General features: G+C 38.5%; 3 protein-coding genes across 4 annotated transcripts; 2 read left to right on the top strand and 1 right to left on the bottom strand.

The window, feature by feature from the left end:
- Window positions 1–1818: 1818 nt before the first annotated feature.
- Window positions 1819–7571, bottom strand: spsb3a (splA/ryanodine receptor domain and SOCS box containing 3a). The gene is made up of 7 exons (XM_014972558.2): window positions 7386–7571; window positions 5310–5520; window positions 4985–5165; window positions 4559–4746; window positions 4302–4404; window positions 4097–4222; window positions 1819–3246 (listed from the first exon to the last, which is right to left on the bottom strand). The coding sequence occupies exons 2-7, from the start codon at window positions 5433–5435 to the stop codon at window positions 2855–2857; spliced, it is 1116 nt and encodes a 371-aa protein (XP_014828044.2). The 5' UTR covers window positions 5436–5520; window positions 7386–7571; the 3' UTR covers window positions 1819–2854.
- A 1531-nt stretch (window positions 7572–9102) lies between these two features.
- On the top strand, window positions 9103–11129 carry mrps34 (mitochondrial ribosomal protein S34). The gene is made up of 4 exons (XM_014972571.2): window positions 9103–9253; window positions 9373–9726; window positions 10010–10052; window positions 10700–11129. The coding sequence occupies exons 2-4, from the start codon at window positions 9409–9411 to the stop codon at window positions 10996–10998; spliced, it is 660 nt and encodes a 219-aa protein (XP_014828057.2). The 5' UTR covers window positions 9103–9253; window positions 9373–9408; the 3' UTR covers window positions 10999–11129.
- A 461-nt stretch (window positions 11130–11590) lies between these two features.
- On the top strand, window positions 11591–15841 carry nme3 (NME/NM23 nucleoside diphosphate kinase 3). Of its 2 annotated transcripts, none has more exons than XM_014972594.2 (5): window positions 11591–12310; window positions 13879–14009; window positions 14106–14207; window positions 14281–14393; window positions 14685–15841. In XM_014972594.2, the coding sequence occupies exons 1-5, from the start codon at window positions 12265–12267 to the stop codon at window positions 14797–14799; spliced, it is 507 nt and encodes a 168-aa protein (XP_014828080.1). In that variant the 5' UTR covers window positions 11591–12264; the 3' UTR covers window positions 14800–15841. The 2 variants fall into 2 exon arrangements, with proteins under 2 accessions (XP_014828080.1, XP_014828074.1); XM_014972588.2 differs by lacking the exon at window positions 11591–12310 and adding an exon at window positions 12336–12828.
- The last annotated feature ends 53 nt before the right edge of the window (window positions 15842–15894 follow it).

The following is a 15894-nucleotide window of genomic DNA, read 5'->3' on the forward strand; positions in this document are numbered from 1 at the left end:
TGTTTGATTAAAATGCAAGAATTGGTACAAAATCATAGCTGAGGATTTTGACCTCTGTTGCTGGATTTGCTTAATTGACCACAGGACTTTGGTCAGAAAGCGTGCTGGCCATCAGATGTTTTAAAGGGCTTTGCTGAAGAACTGTACAACGATGCATATATAGTGAAGCAGTTCCTGAAAATGCAGAAATAAAACTTCCAAATTACTTTTGTAAATATAACAATGAACACAAGTGAGTAAAAAGACCTAAATATCGGCATTTATCCCCTCTGTCATAAGTGCTGTTTAAACAATGTAGACTCAAACTAACTGCTCAAAGCTAAATGCTAAATCAAGGTTAAATGCTAGTTTTAATACAAAATCAACCACATTAGGAGTAAAACAGACGTTAATAAAACTATAGAAATATACTAGCAGCTAAACAACGCTGTCAGTAGTGATAATTAACATCCACTTATTCACTTATGTCACTACTCACATCATCAATGGAGGAGCTGCAGTCACCCCCAGGATTGTCAAAAAATAAATAAATAAATGAATTTGAAAGACATGGAAAAAGTTAGCTCCAGTTCACCTACTTATGATTTAAAAAGCTAAAAACATCTGGAACTATGACAAATGAGGCAGGAGGATAATTCAAAGTTATCTTGCTACCACACGGCCAGGGGGATGGTGAGAGGAGAAGACAAGTCGCTATTAATAATAATGAAATAAAAGTAAATCTAAAAAAAATTATTATTCTCTAACATTGACTTAGATTATCTGACACAAGAGCCTATATTAGAAATGAAACAATATAACACATGTTATAAAACTTATATTATGTGTTATAACATTCACCGGCAAAGTTTACACAGGTGGTAAAGACTATTATTTATATTCTTTCACTCTGTCAAAAGTAAGATACATCCTAAATCTTCCGTTTTTGTTTTGAAAGTTTCTTAAAGACACGATGTGAGGAAGAAGAGGGAGATATCTATAAAGAGAGACGGATTCACTGCAGCACGGATGAATCTCACATCGGATTTTGGACTCGTCGGGTGAAAAACATATATATATATATATATATATATATATATATATATATATATATATATATATATATATATATATATATATATATATATATATATATATAAAATTAAGTATTAATCATTATTCTTTATTTATTAGTGTTTGTATAGTTATATAAAATATGTATTGATATTACTAAATAATTTATTAAATAAATTATGAACGGCTGTGTGCTTTGTAATATGCTCTTCATACATCGATATCAGAATATTCCATTCCTATTCTATTGTTATAGCCACTAAGCATATTTAAATATGATGAACTATGTATTAAAAACATACTTAAAACATACAATTGTTTATAAATGTTGCTTTGAATATGGTTTCCAGTAACAAAAGCGTGTTATGATCGATTAAATCCGCTGATACGTCATTGTACCTGCTAAACACATAAGGCTGAGTGGAGTGGAGTACCGCTCCAAGATGGCCGCGCTAAATCTCGTCAGCGACAATAGGCGAGAGCGGTCCATGAGGCGTCTATCCTTATATTATGTCTATGGTGGGATGTTTTAGCAATGGCGGCGGAAGAATTGAACAAAGACATTCAGTCCGTGTTTGCAACTCTTCCAAAACTTTAAATTAACATTCACAGCCAACTCATTCAGCTCGGCACTTTTCTCTTCGCGGTAAAGGATGGTTGTTGTTTACAGTGAAGGCGCATTACACATGTAGTAGCCAAAGCTATTGGGTAAAATTTAAAACTTTAACGAAGTTTACACACCCAGAAAATAAAACAGAAAATATATTTGCTGAGATTACTTGATTTATTAGTGAGAAGAGCAGAGAAAACTTCACTTAGATGATGGTGAGACCACACTTTCTTAGTTTATTTACAAACCTGAAATTACCAACAGGTTCAGACGTTTTTTATTAACTACAGCAAAAACTTGACAAAAGTAAATAGTGGAGTAAAAATAAACTACTCAGGGAAGTGTTAGGGGTTACATTCCACACCGCTATAGTTTGAGACCTAAACCTGACGAAAGAGGAGAAAACAGGGAAATAATAAAAAAAAAAAACATCTTTGCATAACCGGAACTGTACAAAAGGCTTAATGTTAAATACATTGGCATAGAAAATCACATTTTTAAAAAGTTCTGAAACATAAATAATGTGCGTAAATGTGTTCGACGTAGACGCTAAAGGAGCTAAAAACTATAGATGGATTTTTAAATGCTGCCACGATACAAGGAGGTTAAGCCTTTAGCGGTGCTAATTACGCGTTTGTTTCAAGAAAGACATAAACATAGTTTTGTTAGTAGAGGATAAAAAGATGCAGAGTGCACTCATGATGTTTCCACTTCTAGAATTAAAAATGATCTAATTTTACTGAATAATATTCACTGCTTTTCACTTTGACAACAGAATAAAATGATCAGAAGCAATGAAGTGGGTATGTTGCTTCTGTAATGCACCAGGAACATTTAGATTAAGAACACCACACACAAAGAAAAAGTTGTTGTTTTTTCAAATAACCAAGATGACCACCAAAATTTGGCCTTACTTGATGTCAGTGTTGCACTGTACATGACACATCCCAGCAGTTCACTAATTCCCATATAAGAATGGCAACAACGGTGCTAGATTATACAGTATGGTCATATATTTCTACAGATGACTGAAAATGTTGAGATGCTGACACGAATAGCATGAGGAAAAAGTCACAGTAAAGATGCACGGCTCCCTCCGCTCTGCTCTGTCAGTCCCAGAGGTTTTCCTCCCTGCCATGGTTTGCCGCTGTGAGCGCTTCTTGAAGCGGAGCTGGGATCTGAGCTTTCCAGTCACGTCCAGCGGCATCTCTTCCTCTGGCAGGCCTCGGGGTCAGACGCGCAGCCCTCCGAGTCACTCTCGGAGAACGACGGTTCGGCCGGCAGGGTTGTGGGTAAGTGCGAGGACCGCTCGGGCCCTTCTGTGGTCTCCTCCGTGGCCCCGCTGTTCAGACTGAGCACCCAGCCCAGCTTGTTGTGGAGGACCTGGCGAAGGCCCGGCGGCAGAGGCAACACATCCAGCGTGTCCATGCAGTCCGGGAGCAGGCGGCGGAGGCGGGCGCAGCAGAGGTACAGCAGAGAGGTCGGCGTGGAGCAAGACCTGATGACTTTCATGCTGCTCTTGGCCGCGGTGGAGCACGCCATTGGATAAAACCTCTTATTGTGCAGCTCTGTGGCAGCAACACCTGAAGTAAAAAACAAACAAAAAAACAGTAAATGACTGGATTTTATTTTGGGGTATGCAAGTAAAGAGTAAGGTGGGCGACAGGTGCAAATGTATAGCAAACAGTGAAATGTGTCCCAAATTCATGGATGATGCAAACTCCAAAACACACTAACACAAATGCAACAGAAAAACACTGTAAAAACTGCAGCAACAACAAGCAAAAATGCTGCAATCAGAGGAAATGGAATAAAAAGAGAAAATGCCACAAATAGCCAAAACAACTGCAAACAGAAGTGCTCCAGGCCACTAGGGGGAGTCTGGAGTAGGCAATACTACCTAAATTATTATCCTGATGTTTCTGATGTTGAAAAAGACATGAAGTATAACTCAACCTTTTCTTCCTTCCTTTTTCCATCCGTCTTCTGAACGTCCAGGTTTTACCATATAGATCTAAATATTCCTATGGTTTACTGAGAGGCTGCTCCCATATGACTTGTTGATTGACACCCCCTAGTGGTGTGGAGAACTTCTATTTTTGTGGAGCGAGTTTGCAACATGCCATACTTCTTGTTGTTTCTATTAATTGCAGTATTTAACCCCCTTAATCCATTTCCTGTGGTTTCAACATTTTGTTTAGGGTTGCAGCTTTTTTTTTTTTTTCTTTTTTTTTTGCGGCATTTTTTTGCTGTGCATTTACACCTGTTGGTCATCTTTTTTTTTTTTTTAAACCCTGCAAAAGACCTTCTTCTGCATCAGAATTAAGCATTACTTTGTGTTGGTCTATTATATAAAATTCTGGTAAAATACATTTAGGTTTGTTGTAATGTGGCAAAACGTGGAGTAGCTCTATTAACATGAACTTTACTGACCTATACACTTCCGGTTCTTGAAGAAAGTGAGTGTGCCGTGCCACGTGTCCAGATGAACTCCAATGATGGATCCTTGTCCAAAACGGGAGGAGAACTTCAATTTGTCTCCTTTATGATGCAGCAATCCTGGAAAACACGATACATCACACTTTTCTTTAAATGTTTCAAGCAGACATATGTTCCCTAATAACACTGTTGAGCTTACCGGTGTAGGAGAGCCCCCAGCTGTCTGCATCTTTCCCCAACAAACTGCAGAACGTGTGCCTGTACTTGTCCAAGTTGACATCAGATGTCCCAATCCCAACCATCTGTCCAGAAATAACAATTTCAGCACAAATCAGCTTTTATTCAGCATTCAATTCTTTTAATTGAATGATAGCATTCACTTCAAATGATTTGAACTGAATTCAAATCATTTGAATTGAATGCTACCACGGCTATCGACAAATCCTGGAGGCTTACCATGTCTGTTCCGTACACCGGAGACGTCATCTTGATTTCCCAGAAGTGCTGCCCGTCCGCCAGCTCCCTGGAGCCGCGGACGGCCGCCGTCCCGCAGCTGTAGTCGGAGTGGAAGCTCACTTTGCGATTGTCGCAGGTCAGCAATGTTGCAGTCGAACGGCTGCTTGCATCCCAAACCCAGTCGAAATCTGCGCCATCAGAGGTCATGTTGACAGCAAATTAAACAAGACATCAAATATTGTTGACTAAATATCAAACATACATGTCTTTCTGACTGAAATTTCTAGATTTCTGCAGTTTCTAGAATGTTCTACACGTTTAGCAAAGCCATTTCAAGATTTAAAACTACTGTTGCTCTGCTTTTAATAACACAGTTTGACTGAGACGTTAGAGGTTGTTGTTAAAACTGTGCAGCTGGTTTGGTACCTTGGTCATCCTCTCCACAGTGGCAGTCTTTGACTTGGTGAAATCCTCGTAGGCGAGGGTTGTAACTGGTTTCTGCCTGGGAGTCGCAGGCACAGTAAGACTCTCCTGTAACAGGGACAGCACTGGGGACCGGAGGAACCATCACGGCTGAGTAGTCCGCCTCCGAGTCAGAATCACTGTACTTTACAGAGAGATTTTAAAGAACAACCCTTAGTGTTCAACACATCAGGGGAATCAAAACACAAATCTGCAGTTTTTAAAGACCAGACATTTCCCTTTTCTGCATCACATGAACCAAAACGATTTCCGGTTTTGAATGGTTTACCTCCAGCCGGTCGTAGCGCCACTGTTCAGCTTCAGAGGCCAACACGAGGGCCCGGGCGTCGGCGTCCCTTCGTATCCCACCCCAAACGTAACGCCAAGCCCGGCTGTTCCTGCTACGTCTTGACATGGTAGCAGAGTCGAACAAGTAGAAGAGCTTCGCCGCTCGATCCGGGTTTACTCCAGATGTTTAAGGAGCAGCATTAGTCCAGCGGCTGAAGGAAAACAAACCAACATGAGTCGTAACTTCTTCCTCCAAGTTTTTACACCAACATGTCCGACTCCATTTGAGGGCTGTATTGGCATTGAGTGCAGCTTAAACTAAAGACACATATTAACTGATTATTTTACGGCATAGTTTTTAAGGACTAGCCTAGGCTCAGAGGGTCACAGTCAGTGACCAGTGACCAGTACAGTCTCCGTCCTTGCTTTTCATTCACTGTACATGTAAAGGTAGAGGGTGGAAAAAAAAAATCTCTGAGGGAACAACAAGATTCCTTGGATCACAAACCCAGATTTCTTAGATTAACATCTAAGCAAATTCCATAAAATTATTGATTTCACAGTATTTTCCTCTGCCTGGGTTTCTATATTTTGGCACAGAAGGTGCAGAATGTGACAAAATAATATTTAGTTTTTGAAATTACTACTAATCAAGCAATAGCTTACATTTCAGAAATAGAAACTGAAACACAAAGTTGATAAGTTGCACATCCTTGCAGCAAACCCTTTACTATCCTATTTTTTTCTACCTACATAACCTTATTTTAAAGCATCTTCCACAGTTAAGTGTCAAACTTGCAACACTGTAATAAATAAGCATGTAATAAAATATGTTTACAAACATGATAATGAACACAAAATTTTGAATAAATGGATTTAATGGGAATAAAAATCAAAAGCCTTTAAATGTGATAATCATATATTAACTACTATTTAAATGAAAATTCTTACAGTGAAAATGTGCAGCTATTATATTTGAGACAATATATAATTATTTTAGAGTTTAATTAGTATGTTCCTGTGTTGTAGTGCAGTGGGATATGATTTAGTTCCTGCTACTACTTGTCCTAATATTATTATTATTATTAATATTATTGGTCCTAATATTTGTTTGGTTAATCTGCAAAGTGTGTCAGTTTCATACTAATTACATTGTTTGTTTTTACTAACTTTACATTTTGTATATTTATTAAATAATATATGTATCTAAACTAATTAAGGTAATAGTTTATTTATTCTGAGATTTTTTTAGAAATACTTTTGGATCTTGACAATCAAGCAGGCAACTATAAGATGTAAATAAAAGGGACCCGAGATAAAAAAAACGCACTTAATTAAAAAAAACAACTAATTTCTAGAAACATAAAACTTCCATTTTATTAAACTTCTTCACAATAAAACTAATATAAACACACATCATATTCTTAGACAATGCGGCCACAAAACGACAAACCCAGAGTAATTAAAGAGAAATTTGTATGTTTTTATTCTTTTTCTCACTTAAATTTATTTCGCATTGCGATGTATATCATATTTGTTTTTATGAAGACCTTTTCCTTTATTCGTTGCACTTACAGCCAAATATCACATTTATTTATTTATTGTTTCTCATTCTTACATTAAAATCGGTTGTTTTGGCATACAAAATAGCCTGGATATTACCAAAATATCGAATCTGTGTAAAGCAACAGAAATAAGCCTAATCGCATTCACACAGCAAAAACATATATATCATTTAACACAAATAAAAAAAGAACACCCACTATAACATTTACTGTTTTCTTTGCCAGATTCATCAGCTTCTTAGCCTTGAGCTAATAGAGCAGCTAATGCAAGCCAACTGCTCGGATTGAGCTTCGTATTAAAAATATTATTAAAAAAAATAAAGTCGTGACTTCAAATTACTTGTTCGCTACCATTTATGTGTGTATAAATCACCAAATTGTTGTTTGTCGCGACTTATTGCACAACCAGAACGAAGAACCTTGCTAATGATGCATAAAAAGAGCTAGCATTGCGCGGCTAGCTGCTGTTAGCACACATCCACCCAGGATGGATTAAAAAGTAGAGTCGTTACCTGTTAATTTGGCCTCTAGTGACACATAAACCCGACTAATCCACGGAGGTGGTGTTCCTTTGATTCCGGGTATTACTAGACAGTTGACACACAAGAAGCGAAGAGGTGACTCGCTTCGTTTCGTTTTTCCATGACCTACTTTCTGCCAGTGTGACCGTGTAAACAAAATACAGGAGGAGCTAATTCACAGGGAGGTTTGAACCTGCATACCAGCTAACGACATGTGTAATTAGTCACTTGTAGCTTTGTCTGATAGAACATCTGAATTCAAAATAAATGTAATTAATAGCAAAAGTCAAACAAAGCAGCACTGCTTATTAATTAAATTGTTCCCATGTTTGCATTTTATGGAGCATAAGTACTGCTAAAAAAATATTTGCTAACTAATTTGGCTGGTTGGTAACATATTAATTAAACATAATCTGTCTGGCAACAAGAAGGCAACATAAAGATCAAAAAAAGAAAATGAATTAAAAAACACTAGGAAAAAAACTGACCTCAGTCTGAAATTGTTTGCAAAAATAGTTTTTAGACTTTTAGCCTCCAACGAACAAATTAAAATCCATTTTCTAAATGTGTAGAATAGCAAACCAAACCTTATCGGAGTGGTCAGGCTGTCAACATTTTGAAATACTGACTCATCTAGGCGGTCACAAAGCAACATCTAATGCCATAATCTGAGAGTTTCAAATAAATTGTAAAAATATCAGCATTCAAATGTGGCAGTGTGTGGCTGCTTCAGGAATTAACCGAAGGAAAAAAAAAAAAGTTTCCGACCTTAAGGCAAGGCGGCCTTATAAACAAGGCAGTCCAAAGTTTAAAACGCCGAAAGAAAGAAGAAATAAAATATCAAGCCTAAGCAAAAAGCATGGCATAAAAGAAAAAAAAAAGGTAAAATACTTATTAAAGGCAAAAAAGACAAACATGTTTCAAACTTTTTTATTGACCAGACTGTTTGGTCAAAAGCAGGAGTAAACAAATATGTTTTCAGTCCTGAGGGTCAGACCTCGCGTGCGTTATTTTAAGCCCTGCGCACCATCAGCGCTTTTTCGACTTTTTTTTTTTTTTTTTTGCAGCAATTTCATTTCTCGTCTTTTGTCTGACGGGCACCAGATCACCTCTTCGTCATTCGCCTGCAGTTCCATCGAAAAACTAAAATTTTAGTGTTTATAGGGTAAAAAATTATCAACCCCTTTTCTATTTTATTTGTGGCGTTTAAAATTTGCCAAATTAACTGAAAATGGATGCCTTCATGCAGAAATGGATGTCGGCATGTGACATTATACCAGGTTGTTCTAATAATGAGAACATTTCTTAAATTGTAAAGGGTTTTAGCCAACACTGTTATTTTGATTGAAGAGATTCAGCAAATGTTCTGTTTCTTTTTTCCATGATCTGTCCTGGAAATGCATTAAATATATTTTTCTAATTATTATTTAAGGTAATAAAGTCCAGATAACGTTAATCTTTTGGCTGAAAGAAGTATAAAAAAACACTCATTGAGATACACCCGTAAGACATTAATACTTCTCAAATAAAAAGCTTTCTTTTTGAGTAATTTAGAGTACCCATGTTATTCGTTGTCTACTTTATTCAAAAGTATAATCTATGAAATCAAATTTGCACATTCAAAGAAATAAGACTTAGTATTTGTATGGGTATTAGTAGTATCTGGAACCAGAATTTCTCTGCTGCGGAACCAAATTGCAATCACAGTTCTTTCAGGGACTATTTATGAACGGACCATGTGTGCGGAAAATGTGTGCTTTGCTCACTGAGGTCAACTAGTAGTTAATTTCTTTGGTCATTTTCAGGCATTGAAACTAATATATTTTATCATTAGTAGATAATCTGGGGTTTCATACCAGGTGGTTACCGTTTACTGACTCTTATCAGTAATTTTAATGTGTTTGTAGCACCGATATCTGCTACGCTTACACAATTTCCGCCCCAACCATGTCGATGTAACAACCATTTTCGTCCTCAGGGTATACTGTGACCGGGTGTTTGTCCACTTGCAATCATGGTGAAAAAGAAGCGGCTCCGTCTCATCGCAGAAATGGCTCGGAAGATCCGGGCGTACCGGGAGCTGAAGTTTCGGCCGAAGGAGTCGCAGAAGTACGCCCTGGACTACGAGAATATGAGGCGGCCTCTCACTGGGAAAATGCTGCCCGTGTTGGCCTGGCAGGACGTCCGCAGGGAGAGCCGCCTCTTCTCCCTGCTGGCGGGGATGAGGCTGTTCGGAGTCGGCCGCATGTTCACCCGTAAGTCTTGGTTGGAGGAACACCCAGAGCCCAGCTACTGGGAGATTACCAAGGTCAAGGTGGACTACACAGCTGAGGTGAGCTGGCAGTGGAGGACAGCACTGTACCCACTCCCCCAGTGAAGCTGTCTTGCTTTTATTTGTTTATACATGATTAATTTTGGTTGATCAGGCCTTTCCTCTCCTACCATCACAAACGTGAATGCTGAGTCTTCTAATCTGTTTTGGGAATTTAACAGAAACCTCATGCTTTTTATTAGTTGAGTTTGCAAATCAATATGTCAACAAATGAAACATTAACATGTTTATTTTGTGAAAAAACACAAACTTAGAAATCATTGTGTTTTCTTTACTTTTATAGAACATGGATCATGGCAAAGCATGGGGAATCCTCACATATAAAGGTAATCTTAATCTCTGTTGAGCATTTTCTTTATAAGGATCCTGGATGTTGTATGAATATTTACAGTTACACATAAAAATGTGGCTTTGTAGTATCTAACACTGAAAAAAAATCATCACGTTTACATTTGGCTTTAGAAATGACTGCATCAGTTACTGTGTCTTGCAAAGGTTTTCATACCTCTTGTTACATTAGAACCACAAACTGCGTTTAATGCAAAATCTTTTTGTATCAAGATTTTGTTTACCTTTTTTGTACTGAGATTTTGTTTCCTATTGTTCTTTTACAAACATCTGAGACCTTCACATTCTTTACACTAAAAGTAAACCACACACCATTGAGACACAAGGTGATGTTTGCAGAGAATTCAAACAATGAATTATATTTAGGAGTATCATAATAGGATGCACATGTTTTCTTTTAGAAAATATATGTTAAGATGTCTTTGTAAAACATTAAAAACCTAGGATATAGTGTTGTTGCACCATGAGGGGAAAAAAAAACATAGTTTGTGGCTGTAAAGTGACAAAATTAATCCAAATAATTAAAATTATTAGTAATTATTCAAATGTCTTTTTGTTGTTATAAAGATGCAGCAAGTACATATTAAAAATCATAACTACTCTATAAATAAAATGTACTTGTTAGGCAAACAGGAAAAAGAGGTGAAGGAGGTGGAGAAGGTGATGTACCACGACTGGCGCCTGATTCCCAAAGACATGGAGCAGCAGTTCAAGGACTTCCAGCCCCTCCCAGAGCCTCCGGTGCGCTACGTCCCCTACCCTCCCCTGCTCCGTGCCATGATCCTGGCACAGCGTGGGAGAGCTGGAGGCAGGGTGGTGACAGAGGAGCCGGCCTTGCCCTTACAGAGGAATGTGGTGTTCAACGTAGAATATTTCCGCAAACAGGAAGAAGAGAATCGGAGGAAAGAGGGGACAACGGTGTGAACCAGAACGGTCTTTTCAAGGACTCGTCTGAGCCGCTGCTGAGTGCTGGACTCAAATAAGGTTTCTTTATAATCTCATAGAGAACCGTGTATGTTTGTATGTGCTAAATATTAAAAGCGGGATCAAACCGGCTCCTTCAGTGATGTTTGTTTTCTTCATCAAATTCATTTGCTGTTGTTTTGTACTGCTGCCCTGCAGCAAGAAGGTTCCAGGTTTGAATCCTGGACAAACCGTATGAAGACCGTCGCTGTCAGTTGCAACACATTGCACAAAAATGACTTTTACAAAAAATTGTTCAGCTGTGTGCAGTTCAGATAAAAGCAGTTCTACAGTACAGACCAGAACATTATCTAAACCTAATCACTACACCATTCATTTCTGCTTTTAATAAGGCAAATGTACAAAATCCTTTGTTTTAAATTTTAAGTATAAACAGAAAACTACAGCCATCTTACTTGACTAATAAAAATAGACAAAATGTACAGGATGAATTCAAAATTGTGCTGATAAATATTAAAAATATTTTTTTACATGTCCTTTTGACTCATATTTTGAGAAACATTTGAGTGACAATTCCAACAAAAGACATTTTCTGTTAAGTACTGTGGATAGATGGCGCCAATGCACCCTGGGCTCTGTAAAAATGCAAAAAAATAGAACTGCAGTGGAATCTGAAGTTCTATTCCATGGGAATTTATGTACAAACTATGAACTATAAAAACACACACAAACACTGTTTTAAAAAAAAAACTATAATGATGGAGTTACACTTCACCTTTTCTAATCTAATGCAAAATATGTTCTGTACAAACACCTTCACATCTTTTAACAGCTTTTAACTCAGAAGCTTCTACATTCAGCTAATTGTGGAGGTAGCAGAGGGAGCTTTAAAGTTCAAGTAGTTAGTTTTATATTGAAGATGCTTAATATTTATGAATGATTAAGACTTGCATGTTTTGATTAAAAGGCGCAATGCTGTTGCAAGTTCATGAATAAAAAACATTAAGGAGCCTCTATTATTGTAGTTTGGCAAGCCAGGGATCTAAAAAAGATAAAATAAATATTTAAAAAAACTAGAAATGGTTCTAATTTGTAGAATAAAACTCAAAATGACGGATTTTTCCTTTGTAGAGCCTAGTGTACCTATTAAATATTTATGGGTTTGCCATACAGGCTCGCGCTTTGGAGCATTCCTTAGCAACGTGACGTAGCTCTCCTCCCTCCTTCATTCTCCCAGACTACAGTGTGCTCCGTCCTGCACCGACAATGATCTGCCTGTTTCTGTCTATTTTTGCCCACGTCTTCCAGTCAGGTTGGTGTTATATGTATTTTAGTCGCTGGGTTGTAGTTTTCCGAGCCTCGCTTTGAGTTTTACCAAGTTATATTTTCAGTTTCCAGGAGATGCTGGTGGGTCAGAGTCGCTGGTGGGTCAAAGTCCTCGGTTAGCCGAAGGCAGCACTTATACCCGGTACAGTAGAGTTAAGAAGCTCTCTAACTTTAACTGGAGCGTTGCAATAGTTCAGACTGCTAAATGTGACTAAAACAACCCGAACTAATTAATTATTACTAACTAGCGTGTTGTCTCAGCCGCGGGTCTAACAGCATGCAGCGTTCAGCTCCTCATTGTCAGAAAAGTTGATTCATCATCCTATTATTAGCTCAGGGGTTCGCGCGCTGCTTATTGGGAAGATTTGTGCTCGTGCGCAGACTGTGGGATCTGATAGGCTGCTGCAGACAGAGTCCCCACAATGAGGCCAACAAAAAGGTCGCAGCGAGATCTGCAGGAACTGGAAGACCTGGTTCCCAAACAGGCGCGGATTGATGAAACCGGTGAGGTTCCTAACTTCTGGTTTGGACAGCGGGGAGTGCGGGGGTGTGGCTTGAAATGATGTCGATGTGCAGATCTTTGAGCACCTGCTGCAGGTACTTTGTTTTAAATCCAGCTGCCGTGCAGAATATACTACGGAGCTGCTGTTGCGCATGAAAATACTGGAATACAAAAAGCTTGCATAAAGCTTATTGAGATGTAAGTTGAATTTCAAATTGTGAATGTCAGCATTTTTATAGGTGTCCACTAGGGGGCGATGCTGATCAATGGATGAGAACACCAAGGCTGGATCTGTCAGTGCCGACCCCAAACCTGATTATTTTAGAAGGATTTTTTTGTTAGATGCATTGTTTATTTATGCAACCAGATGCCTTCAGAAATTCTAGAATGACTTTATATTGTCATATTTTATAGTTTCACCTTTGTATAATAGGTCATTAACACCATATTCAGCGAAGAGGGTTTTTATGTAGAAAATTGGTAAACAAAGAACATAATTAAAATTAAGTAACACAGACAATGACTGTTTAATGATACAGATTTACTTGATAATCCAATTCAGGATTTCCCACAGTGTATTATAAGCCTGGCGGGCCACCAGACTTTACCTGTGTCCTCACCAGGCTTTGCAATGTTAATTTATTTCAGGTTTTTTTTAATGATTGCCTTTTTTGGGACCTTGTAGTTGGAGTTTAGGTATTAACTTATCTTCCAGTCTTCCAATAATGCATAGTTATCAAGTGTGATATTTCCACATTTTCTGTCAATTTTAAAAAAAATTTAACTTAAAAACATGGCAGGTGATTGGATGACTGTCCTAGAGCCCAGAGCACCGGGCGTAGCAAGTTTTCTGGGGGAAACCCTGCAACTATATTTCCAACTTGAGAAACAATAAAGTATTCTATTCTAATGACAAACTTTTAATATGCTTGCTGGAAATTCAGTATTGAGTTTGGAATGCTGGTTTGAGTTTGATACCTTTGGTCTCAGTTGTCGTTGGCCTCAAGCGCATGCTGTGCTCAAGTTAAACAGTTCCCTGTGTGCCGTTTCAGGCTGGACGGGAGTGAACGAACGCACCTTCATCGCCGTGAAGCCGGACGGTGTGCAGCGGAAACTGGTGGGAGAAATAGTGCGTCGTTTTGAGAAGAGAGGCTTCAAACTTGTTGCTCTTAAGCTTATAAAGGTATTCACTTGTGGTTGAAATGCTGCAGAGGTTTTAGCGCAGTGGATCATAGATGCAATCTGGTAAATGAATGTGTCTATCTTGGTTGCACACCAGGCGTCTGAGGAGCTACTAAGGGAACACTACTGGGAGCTGAGGAACAAGCCTTTCTACAGCACCCTAATAAGCTACATGAGTTCTGGACCAGTTGTTGCAATGGTGGGTTTCCTCAACGGGTTTCTCAGCAACGTTTTGATGTGTTGTGTTTCAAAGCGTCCTGTTTTTTGCGTAGGTGTGGCAGGGTTTAGATGTTGTGAAGACCGCTCGCAAGATGCTGGGCGAGACCAATCCCGCAGACTCACTGCCGGGAACCATTCGGGGAGATTTCTGTGTGGAAGTGGGCAGGTAAGTCATTTCATCACCTTACTCTGCAAGTTACGGGTCTGATCTCAGTGTTTTATGTGTGGAAACATGCAAACAGTGTTCTAGTTATACTGGATAAGAATAAACTGCAGGATAGTAAGCCTTGAATTAACAATCTCAGAAATCCTTTGAAGACATTGTGAGGATATATTGTTGGTTAATAAAAAAGGGCGATTGTATTACTTTTTTTACATTGTCGTGTTTTCAGAAAGTACCTGTTCATTTTGCGTCAGGATGATAATCAGAGGAGCAACTTTCACTCTTTGTTTTCAGGAATGTGATCCACGGCAGCGACTCGGTGGAGAGTGCCCAGAAGGAAATCTGTCTCTGGTTCCGTCAGGGCGAGCTCCACCGCTGGGAGAGCAGCCCCAACAACTGGATCTACTGACGTTTACAGACCTTCTGCAGCTTTAAAACATCAAACCTCAGTTAACTTCATCTTTTTAGCTTCGGTAGTTTGTAGCAAAGAAAGGTCATCTCTGCTTTCCTGCATCTTTTCCTTGGTTTAGATTTTTGATGGGGTAAACTTAAAGGGGCAGTAATATGTGAAATTGACTTTTTTGAGCTTTGCATCGTGTTATGATGTTATGGAAACATACCTGGAGTGTTGCTTTGATCCTTTCATACATGCTTGAGAAATCCTTTACTCTCCCATGGCATCAGCGCTGTGATGGGCCAGCGCTGATGACAAAGCTCTTCCTCGGAGCTGCAGTTTCCAACCTTCAGAGCATTACAGAGCGTCTTGCTTAGCTCCTTCAGACTAGCCAGCAGCGATTAGCAAACACCTGGTGGAACTGCACATCTGCTGAGCTCATTATACCAGCTACTGCTCTGTGCAGTGCTGGTAAAGACGTTAAGCATGGAGCACGGTTGTGACTTCTTGAAATGCGGAGTATCTTAAAGAGACACAGGCCCAATTTCAAAGCATTAAATTACAGAGTCAAATTTACAACTGAAGGTAACATAGTTACTTGATTTGCTAAAAGAAAATAGCACTAGGTGCCTGGAAAATACATAACACTGCCCCTTTAACAAATCAAAGGTGCATTAAATAGATTGAAATACTTAGGGCCAGTAATGTTTTTAGTTTTTAAGCTATAAGAATAACTTGTTGCGATAAGAAACTGGAATTATGAAGACAATGGATTTGAAACTGACTCACTACACGATTTAAAAAAAGAAAATTGATATTAAAACATAAAAAATAGCCTTTTTTCAGTTGTATCGAGTTTTCCATGTTCTCTGTGGGTGTAAAGATGATCATGTGGAGGTACTTGAATATAAAGTTTCCAGCTTTTGAACAGCATTGGACTCTATTGTTACTGCTTTTGTATTTTTATACCAGGCTCAGTTTGCAGCCTCCATAACACTGCAATAAAAATGGAGCAAGTTCATTTATTAAACTTGAATAAAACAAAAAACAAGTTGAATCTTTCCAAGACGTTTTTTGCTCTGTACTTGTTGCATCCTCCTTTGATGCAAA

The sequence above is a fragment of the Poecilia mexicana genome, unplaced genomic scaffold (assembly GCF_051168715.1).
Source record: "Poecilia mexicana isolate PSO_F unplaced genomic scaffold, ASM5116871v1 scaffold_8, whole genome shotgun sequence".
Classification (NCBI taxonomy): Eukaryota; Metazoa; Chordata; class Actinopteri; order Cyprinodontiformes; family Poeciliidae; genus Poecilia; species Poecilia mexicana.